Source organism: Monodon monoceros, unplaced genomic scaffold (assembly GCF_005190385.1).
Source record: "Monodon monoceros isolate NGI ecotype Baffin Bay Population unplaced genomic scaffold, NGI_Narwhal_1 Super_Scaffold_18, whole genome shotgun sequence".
Classification (NCBI taxonomy): domain Eukaryota; kingdom Metazoa; phylum Chordata; class Mammalia; order Artiodactyla; family Monodontidae; genus Monodon; species Monodon monoceros.
Genome location: NW_021703774.1, coordinates 85824583 through 85835498, shown reverse-complemented (window position 1 = coordinate 85835498; position 10916 = coordinate 85824583). Strand labels below are relative to the sequence as shown.

Sequence of the window (10916 nt, the reverse complement as noted above, 5' to 3'; positions counted from 1 at the left end):
TGGTGGCACAGTGGTTAAGAATCCACCTGCCAATGCAGGGGACACAGGTTCGATTCCTGGTCCGGGAAGATCCCACATGCCACAGAGCAACTAAGCCCATGCACCACTGAGTCTGCCCTCTAGAGCCCACAAGCCATAACTGCTGAGCCCACATGCTGCAACTACTGAAGCCTGCATGCCTAGAGCCCGTGCTCTGCAACTAGAGAAGCCACCACAGTGAGAAGCCCATGCACCACAATGTATAGTAGTCCCCGCTTGCCACAGCTAGAGAAAAGCCTATGCGCAGCAACGAAGACCCAACACAGCCAAAAATAAAATTAAAGTTAAAAAAAAAAAAAAAGAATTGCTTGTTTGTTCAGTGAGTAATTGTAAGGTAAGAAATGCTACTTAGGGACTTCCCTGGTGACACGGTGGTTAAGAATCCACCTGCCAATGCAGGGGACACAGGTTCTGTACCTGGTCCGGGAAGATCCCACATGGGCGGAGCAACTAAGCCCGTGCGCCACAGCTACTGAGCCTGTGCTCTAGAGCCCGTGAGCCACAACTACTGAGCTCAAGTGCCCAACTACTGAGCCCGAGTGCCACAACTACTGAAGCCCACGTGCCTAGATCCTGTGCTCTGCAGCAAGAGAAGTCCCTGAAATGAGAAGCCCGCCCACCACAACGAAGAGTAGTCCCCACTCTCTGCACCTAGAGAAAGCCTGCACGCAGCAACGAAGACCCAGTGACGAAGACCCAACACAGCGAAAAATAAATACATTTATTAAAAAAAAAAAAGAAATGCTACCTAATTGTTATGGAGATTGAAATTTAAGAGTGACTTTTGCAGGGGGGTGATACTCTTCCTTTGAAGATAGTAAAGCCATATTATAAATTGTCTTTGGTAAAATGGTGAATTGTATTCTCTGTTTTCTTGCTTATTTAAAAAATTTTTTTAGTGGTTCTGTATGCAGTCTTAAGTAAGGTATTTTGCAGCTCCATTTATGTACACTTGTTAATTAAATGCTTACATTTTAATAAGTATGAAGTTAACATTTTTTTAATGATTGGTGAATTTGGGGATTTCATTATGATCTCATGGCTGGAAAAATATTTCAATTAAATTATAATTTAACTTAATTCTAAGTTAAGTTAATTTAATACCTCACCTTCTGCCCCATAGTATAAATAACAACCTAAACCTCAAAGTGGTAGTGGAAGACAGTTTAATTGACAGTGTAGCTGTTGTGTAATTTAGATGCACTTTGGAGCTATTGCTATGAATATCTACACTAATTCCCTTAATGTTTTTTATTAAGGTTAAAAGGTACAGTGGAATTCTGAACAAAAGGAAAAGAGAAGATTTGTTGGATTAATAACTGCTACCTACCTTTTCATCTTTTCTTAAGACACTGCTTCCTTTGTTGGCCGAGAGAGGATAAGAGGAATAATATTTTGTATTTCTTATGTGCCAAACTGGTATTAATATGAAAACCTCATTTCCTCTAGGAAGCTTGTCGGTGTTCCCAAGGCTAATCCTTTCCACCTTCCTCCTCCTGCTCTGTTCCATACTAACCTCTCTCTAACTATACTTAATTAACAAAGCAGCAGGAGTATATTATCTAGAGTCTAATTTATGTTATAGCTGAAATACTTAAAAGGATGTGGAAGAGGAATTAGGCTCTGTGGCAGCAGAAGGGAGAAATGGGTAGAAATGGAAAGATTGCTCAAAGTGTGGAACAACTGTCTAAAAGGACTATTCAAAATTAGGATTAGCTGCCTTGTAACCTTTCTGGGAGTGTTGTAGTTGTAGTAATATGTTGGACTAACTGACCTATGGGGTTGTTTATAATGCTGGATTCCAGGAATGAATGAATGAATGAGTGAATGAATGAATAAATAAATAAATAAAATTTATTTATATAAGCACATGTATCTTAATTTTACCTTATTTGTCTCTTTTTACTGTTACCTTAAAGATTATAGTTTACTTTCCTCTTTGATTCCATTGTTGACCCATTGGTTTTTTAGTAGCATGTGTTTAGTCTCCATGTAATCTTTTTTTTCTCATTTCCTTTTCTGTGGTTGATTTCTAATTTCATGCCATTGTGGTCAGAAAAGATGTTTGAGATAATTTCTATACTCTTAAATTTGTTGAGGGTTTTTTTTGTGCCCACTATGTGGTCACTCCTAGAGTATGTTCCATGTGCACTTGAAAAGAATGTGTATTCAGGTTTTTTTGGATGTAATATCCTGAAATTATCAATTAAGTCTAACTGTGCTGTTGTATCATTGAGTATCTCTGTTGCCTTATTGATTCTCTGTCTGGAAGATCTGTCTATTGATGTGAGTGGGGTGTTAAAGTCTCCTACTATTACTGTATTCCTATCGATTTCTCCCTTTATGTCTGTTAGTATTTGCTTTATGTATTTGGGTGCTCCTATATTAGGTGCATATATGTTGACAAGTGTAAAATCCTCTTCTTGTATTGATCTTTAATCATTATATAGAGTCCTTCTTTATCTTTCTTTATGGCCTTTGTTTTAAAGTCTATTTTGTCTGATATAAGTATTGTGACCCCCACTTTCTTGTCATTTCCATTTGCATGAAATATCTTTTCCATTCCCTCACTTTCAATCTATAAGTGTCCTTTGCCCTAAAGTGGGTCTCTTGTAGGCAGCACATTGTACACTCTTGTTTTTTTAATCCAGTCTGCCACTCTGTGTCTTTTGATTGGAGCATTTAGTCCATTGACATTTAAGGTAATTATTGATAGATATGTATTTATTGCCATTTTAAACCTTGTTTTCCTGTTGATTTTATATTTCTTCTTTGTCCCTTTCTTTTTCTTTTTCCTTTTGTGTTTTGGTGATTTTCTTTTGTATTATACTTATGTTCACTTCTTTTTGGTTTTTGTGAAGCTGTTGTATGTTTTTGATTTATGGTTACCCTGTTTTTCAAGTATGTTAACCCCTTCCTATATCTACTTGCCTTAGACTGGTAGTCATATAGGCTCAAACACATTCTAGGGGAAAAAAAATCTACATTTTCTTACTCTCCTCCCCCACATTTTATGATTTTGATGTCCTCTTTCACATCTTCATGTTCATCCTTTTGCTGCTCATTGTGCTTATCATCACTTTCACAGAAAATTTTTTGATTTTTTTTTTTTTAATCTGTGTACTGGCTTATTTAAGTGATTTATTTTCCAATTGTGATTTTCTCTTTCCTATAGATTCTTCTTTTCTATTTAGAGAAGGCCTTTTAATATTGCCTTTAGTTTAGGTTTAGAATTGCTTTATTCTTTTATTTTTGCTTGTCTGAGAAGTTCTTTATCTCTCCTTCTATTCTAAATGATAATCTTGCTGGGTAGAGTATCCTAGGTTGCAGATTTTTCCCTTTTAGGACTTTAAATATATCTTGCCACTCCCTTCTGGCCTGCAGTGCTTCTGTGGAGAAATTAGCTGATAGCCTTATGGGGGTTCCTTTGTAATTAACTGTTTGTTTATCTCTGCTGCCTTTAGAATCCTCTCTTTATTCTTAACTTTTGCAATTTTTATTATAATATGGCTTGGTGTAGGTCTGTTTGGGTTTATCTTGCTTGGGACCCTCTGTGTTCCCTGTAACTGGATATCTGTTTCCTTCTTTAGGTTTGGAAAGTTTTTTTTTTTTTTAAATGTTGGGGGTAGGAGTTTTAGTAATTTATTTACTTATTTTTGCTGTGTTGGGTCTTCGTTTCTGTGCGAGGGCTTTCCCTAGTTGTGGCAAGTGGGGGCCACTCTTCACTGCGGTGCGCGGGCCTCTCACTATTGCGGCCTCTCTTGTTGTGGAGCACAGGCTCCAGACGCGCAGGCTCAGTAGTTGTGGCTCACGGGCCCAGTTGCCCCGCAGCATGTGGGATCCTCCCAGACCAGGGCTCGAACCCGTGTCCCCTGCATTAGCAGGCAGACTGTCAACCACTGCGCCACCAGGGAAGCCCTAGGTTTGGAAAGTTTTCAACCGTAGTTTCTTCAAATACATTTTCAATCTTCTTTTCTCTTTCTTCCTCTTCTGGCATCCCTATTAATGTGTAGGTTGGCATGCTTTATATTATCCCATAGGTCTCTCATATTGCTTTCTTTTTTTTTTTCTTCATTTCACTTTCTGTCTGCTGTCCTGATTGGGTGATTTCCATTATTTTATCTTCCAGGTCACTTATTCATTCTTCTGCATTATTCAATCTGCTCTTCATTGCTTTTAGCTTAGTTTTCATCTCTGCAAATGAGTTTTCTAATTCTTCTTGGTTCTTCTTTATAGTTTCTAGTTCCGTTTTACAATACTCTGCATTTCTGTTGATAGCCTTTCTTAATTCCTTCAGTATTTTCATTAGCTCCATTTTGAAATTGGTGTCTATTAGACTGAAGAGGTCGGCTTCATTTTCTTTCAGGGGAATGCTCTTGGTCTTTTAACTGGGAGTGGTTCCTCTGCTTCTTCATTTTGCTTATATTTCTCTTACTCTGTGAGTTTAGGAGAAAGAGGTACCTACTGCGGTCTCGGAGGGCTGTTTATATGTGGGGGTGTCTCTGTGTTGCTTGTGTGGGTTTAATATATTTGGTGCGCAGGCTGTTTTAGTATGGATGTCTGTCGCCTCTTTCCTCAGCATGTGCTGGTTGTCATCCCGTTGATAGAGGGTGTGCCCATGCAGTGGCAGATGCCCTGTCCTGGGGTCCTTGGTGGTGGCGGTGGCGGCTCAGGCACGCCCCTGGAGCACGCGGTGGCAGCAGAGGCCGCTTGCAACCACTCTTGGAGTTCGGGCAGGCAGTCGTGGGGACGTGTGACCACTCCTGGGGTCCGGGAGGGCAGCAGGGGGGTCCCACAACCACTTCTTTAGAGGTTATAGTTTATATATGATGGTCTGTTGTTTCTCTGTGGTATATCTGGATATTGATTCATTTTTATTTGTCCTGCTTAGGACTTAGTGTGCTTCTTCAATCTGCTAATTAATGTCTGTCTTTGATTCTGAAAAACTCTCAGTGTTTATCACTGAAGATTTTGCCTTTGCTCCTTTTTCTATTTTTCTTTTTGGTACTCTAGTTAGACCTCTGTTAGAGCCTTTCATTTTTGTCTTCCTTTTCTCTGAACTGCTCTTTAGTATTTTTAGTATTTTTCATCTCTATCTATTTATGTATGTCTGGGTAAACTCTGCAGGTATTCTTCTAGTACATCTCTTTAGTTTATCTGCTGTCCTGTTTAACCAGTAATTTGAGTTACTAGTTTCAATGTTCATAGCAAAACTTTTAATAGTAGCAAAACAAAATCTGAAAAACTACAAGCCAAATGCCCATCAAAAGCAGAATGAAAAATACATTTGGTATACAATGGAATGTGATACAGCAATAAAACATGCAGATTGTAGCTATGTACAACAACAAGCGAGGTGAATCTCAGAAACATAATGTTGAACAAAACCATACAAAACTAAACAATATATAATTTAAACCTATACAGACAGTTGTGGCAAAGTAGAGAAGCAAAGAAATAATGAACACAATTCAGTTTAGAGATCACCTTAGATAGGTTAGGTTACGGCACCCGGGAGACTTCAAAGGCAGTGCTAATGTTCTTTATCTTAAAGTGGGTGCTATTGTGTCATTCTACCATATACATATTTCCTAAATTTCTTTTGTACTTACTCAGTGAAAACATTTAAAAATCCTCAAAGATTTTAAATAGGATGTGCATTGAGAACAAATGAATATCAGTGTAATATTATTATCAGCACAAACATCTTCTTTGAAGCAGTATGTTTGCAGAGTTTAGGATTGACTTGTTCAAGTGAATCATTGAAATTTCATTTTACTTGTTAATAGCAGTTTTTAAAACCTTGAAGTATCATAATTTTAAGATACTAATGTCATACATATTCTATGTTTGTAATAGAAAATATTACATAAAATTATTTATTTCAAACCAATTTAAAAAATTAAAGTACAGGTCTCAAATAAATATCTTATACTCACATCCTTATTTAGAAGCCCTCTGACAATTAAGCCCTCTGCTGTTTTTCTCCCGTAATTGACATGACAACAGTCTGTGAAGTTACCTGTGTGATTATATACAGCTTGGAAGTACTTTAGGTTATTCTTTGAAAATAGGACTTCAACCAAAACATCTTGTATTCCTTTTGCAGAAATGTTGCTGAAGTGCTGCTGAAAGGGCCAGAGACGCAAGGATTTGGGACACATTTTGAACCTTTAAGCTGTCTGACATTGACCTCCTTTCATTATTAATAAAGAAGAAGCAGGAGCTTAGGATGTATTAACATCAACTCATTAATATACTAACCGGACAATGTTCTGCAACAACTCTACATTGTAGAACTGGACTGGCACAAGATAAAATAATTTCTTATTATACCCAGCTTATAATATGACTCGATGGAGGAAAATCTGATAAGCATGAGGGAAGACCATTCTTTTCATGTTCGTTACAGGTAAGACTACTGCTTTCTTAGCGGGTAATTTTTAATACTTATTTAAACGTGTATTTAACTCTGATCATTTCAAATTTAAATTTGAAAGTACTAAAAATATACTAGCCATAGTTAGAATCTCCTTTAAGCAGTGTTTTCTTTTTGTTGTGGTTGTTGTAACTTTTTATATCCTTTCTATAGGAAAATGGTAGTAGAGACCAATTATTTACTATAGTTTGTTTATTAATGTTCTGTGGAAGAGTTTATGAATAGTTACTTTAAACTTTGTTACTCTTTATATAATGCAAATATAAAAATGAAATATATTTCTGAATCTCTGAGGGCAGAGGATGGATTTTGTACTGTGGTTGGCTGAATGACCTAATTTTTCTGTTAAAATTTTTAGTGATCTTTTATAAATGAGCTTTTAAAAAATGGGTATTAATGTTGGGATGGGTGGGTACTTTCTAAACATGATAAACTAATAGTTTAATATTTAGTGGTAAAACTGGGGGCTTTCCTGGTGGCGCAGTGTTAAGAATCCACCTGCCAATGCAGGGGACATGGATTCAAGCCCTGGTCTGGGAAGATCCCACATGCCGTGGAGCAGCTAAGCCCGTGCGCCACAACTACTGAGCCTGTGCGCCACAACTACTGAGCCTGTGTGCCACAACCACTGAAGCCTGCACGCCTAGAGCCCATGCTCCACAACAAGAGAAGCCATTGCAGTGAGAAGCCCGTGCACTGCAAAGAAGAGTAGCCCCTGCTTGCTGCAGCTAGAGAAAGCCCGTGAGCAACAACGAAGACCCAATGCGGCCAGAAAAAAAAAATTTAGTGGTAAAATATTAATGACATTTCTGATACATTTAGGAAGAAAGCAAGAATATCTGCATCATCATTATTTAACATTTATTTTGGAAGTTCTGGTCATTGTACTAAACTAAAATAAAGACAAACAAATATTAGAATGGAAGACAGTTATTAGTAAGGTGATTAGATATTAATAGATTCCTTATCAAAACTATTATAAGTTAAATATTGAATAATATTTAAAAACATCAGAACTTATGGCTTTGAATAGTATTCAAATCCCTAATGAGTGAAGATGTTTGATACCAAATTTTGGATGTTTTAACACATGCATAGGAAATAGTGAGGAGATTTACTGTCCTTTGCTTTGGGGCAGATGGTCCATGTTAGGGCATGGTGCCAAGGAAGTTTATATAGGTAAGCTGAAAGTATTTCTATTAAAAATTTAAAATTTTCAAATAAAAGAAAATGGAAGACATTCACCATAATTAAAATCAGCTTTTAATAGAAATGCTCTCGCTCTACCCTGTGGGGCATAGTTCCAGGAACCTCTGTATCCACTGTGAAGTCTTGCCAGTTTTACCTCCTAAATGTTGCTCAGATTTATCCATCCATCTGGATCCTCCCCACCACTGCTACAGTTCAGTGTAGCAGTGAACTAAATCGTCTTCCCTCCAGACTCCCTGCCTTCTCCATTCTCTCCTCTTGGAATCTGTCTTTTAAATTTGCCTCTAGAGGGCTCTGTCTATAAACACAGAGTTAACCATGCAACCTGTGCTTTAATCCCTTTGGTGGCTCCTAGTCACCTGTAGGGCAGAGCCACACTTAATATAGTACACAGGAGCTTCCATTGCCTGGCCTCTACCTATTCCTTCATCCTTACTTCCTTCCAGTCCTCACCTTGCACTTTGAGCTCTGGTTCCCTGTGCATGACTCAGTGCCTTTGCTCATGCTACACCCTATGACTTGAATGCCCTTCCCACTTTCTTGGTTTAGCTAATTCTACTCAATATCTAAGATTCAGTTCAGAAATATTCTCCTCTTAGAAACCATTTCTAAACTCCATAGTTTGGCTATATGCCCTCACATATCGTGTGCATATCTCTTTCTTAGCACCAACTGTATTAAAATTCAGTGTATCTGTTTATATGTTTGTCTCCTCCTCCCTGCCACTCCCTTCTTTTCTTTTCTTTTTTTTAATTTTTATTTTTTGGCTGCACCATGCACCATGTGAGATCTCAGTTCCCCTGACCATGGATAGAACCCGCGCCCCCTGCAGTGGAAGTGCAGAGTTTTAATCACTGGACCACCAGGGAAGTCCCCGCCACCCCTTCTTTGACCATTTAGCTCCCTTAGGGCAGCCATAATGCCTAGCCTGTGGTCTGGCTTGTAGTCCACATTTGATGGAATTGTCCATTGAACTTCACTGGACATAACCATCAGATGAACCTGGTAAGATGTTTATCTTTATCTGTCTTGCTAAACGTTTTTAAGAGTGGTTTACTTCTTAATATTGTAACAATAATAGGTAAGCAGGAGCAGATTGTACCTCTGCCTATAAGAAGGTCTTAGATTCATCCTTTTTTCATGATATAGCATAGGTCAAACATGGTTATACATTGATATAGGACTTCACCAAAAGAAATTTAAGACTCAACTGCTTGTAGTAAGACTATACCAAACAAATCTCTGATTTCATCAGTGCTGTAAGATCAGCATTCTATACACTGACTGGATTATTGTATAACTGCAGGTAATAGTTTGTATCCCTTGTGTTAAGAGTTATGGCCCAATATAGGTTATTTTTTTTACTGTGGAAAACACTTAGCATGTAAAGTTTTATCCATCTGGTTCTTTCATTGAGGAGGTCCTCATCTATCTTTGGAGGAGCTTCTGTGGCACAATAAGTTTGTAATTTTGAAGTGGAATAATTCTTCAGACACTAAGAAACCTCCTGAGAGATATCAGAATGCTTTATGAAATAGTTTACAACTTATTTGTGGAGGCAGAGAGAAATGGAAACTGATAGTAAAATGGGATTTGTTTCTAAACTTTTAAGTGTGCAATTGATTTTAAATAACTATCGTTAATTTTTTTAGGAATGATAATAGTACTGTGATTATATATTTTTTAAAATTTATTTATTATTTATTTTTTCGCTACGTTGGGCCTTCCTTGCTGCACGCAGGCTTTCTGTAGTTGCGGTGAGCGGGGGCTACTCTTCGTTGCGGTGCACGGGCTTCTCAATGCAGTGGCTTCTCGTTGCAGAGTACAGGCTCTAGATGCACTGGCTTCAGTAGTTGTGGCACACGGGCTCAGTAGTTGTGGCTTGCGGGCTCTAGAGCGCAGGCTCAGTAGTTGTGGCACACGGGCTTAGTTTTTCTGTGGCATGTGGGATCTTCCCAGACCAGAGATCGAACCCATGTCCCCTGCATTGGCAAGCAGATTCCTAACCACTGCGCCACCATGGAAGTCCTGATTATAATTTTTGAAAATGGCTCCTTATCTTTTAGAGTTACATACTAAAATATTTACTAATGAAATTATATGCATTCTGGAATATACTTCAAAAGAATCTGAAGTTGTAGAGTGAGGGTGGAAGTAAAGATGAAATATATATTGATAATGTATCATATATTGGTAATTGTTGATGTAGAAGGATGTATCAGGTTCATCATACTAGTTCCTCTAGTTTTATATTTCTTTGAGAAATGTCCTTGTTCGTACTTGTTACTGTGAATAACAAACATTTCAGTACTTTAATGTAAAAATTAGATTATTGCACATAAGTTGTAAAGGAATACAGTTTTGGTGTTGAATTCTTTAATTTTTATAGATAAATATAGTTATTAATAATATTCTTTCTGAAGAATAGTTTGAGGTCATGTGGAGTGGTGGAAAGAACACTGGATTTGGAGACAAAGACAGGATTTCACTTCTCAGATTTGTCATTGTATGATCTTAAGCAGGTCACTGAGCATCAGTTTCCACTTCTGTAATAATACCCATCTCAGAGCATCATTTTGAGAATTAAATTTGATATAATATATAGTTAGAATCACTTTAAAACTAAGTTACCAATCAAAATTTAAATTTAAATCAAGATGGTTTTGCACTTTCCCTTTTATAAACTAAACTGGAATAATTAGATATATGTGGTAAATTGGATGGATGAAAATTGTTTATGGGGGCTAGGACTGGTAATGGAAAAGATCCACGCCCAAGTAGAACACATAGAAGGTGGAGCTAAGGGCTGTAATGAGAGAGTGGACTGCCACAGAAGACAGCACAATGGAGAAGGTGCAGGGCACTCTTGCTTTGATCTTAAGTCCTGAATCCCATCATTTATTCTTAATTAGTATGTAAGCCCTTAGAAGGGAGAGTCAGATTTGGACAAAACCGGTTATTAAATTTTTTAAAATGTTGTAGCGTCAAGATTTTAATCCTCTTTTGCTTTTATTGATATACTATAAACACAAGAAACCAAAAATAAGGAGGTAAAAAAAAATCGAGTTGTAGAAGAAAAGTAAAAAATAATAAAATATAAAAATTAAAATAAATTGAAATGACGTGTTTGTGCAGAAGATGAGGAATTAAAGCTATAATGTTCAGTCTGTTAACAAAAATGAAAACATTTCAGTCAAGGATAGTAATATTGTCTTTATAGTTATTAGAA

The 10916-nt window shown here is 37.4% G+C and overlaps 1 protein-coding gene across 1 annotated transcript in view; it reads left to right on the top strand.

The window, feature by feature from the left end:
* Positions 1-6375: 6375 nt before the first annotated feature.
* The window catches only part of GPSM2 (G protein signaling modulator 2), a 48777-nt gene continuing 44236 nt past the window's right edge, over positions 6376-10916 (top strand). The window contains exon 1 of the mRNA XM_029231181.1: positions 6376-6451. Coding sequence (XP_029087014.1) covers positions 6396-6451 — 56 coding nt within the window. The 5' untranslated portion in view covers positions 6376-6395. The remainder of the gene's footprint in view (positions 6452-10916) is intronic.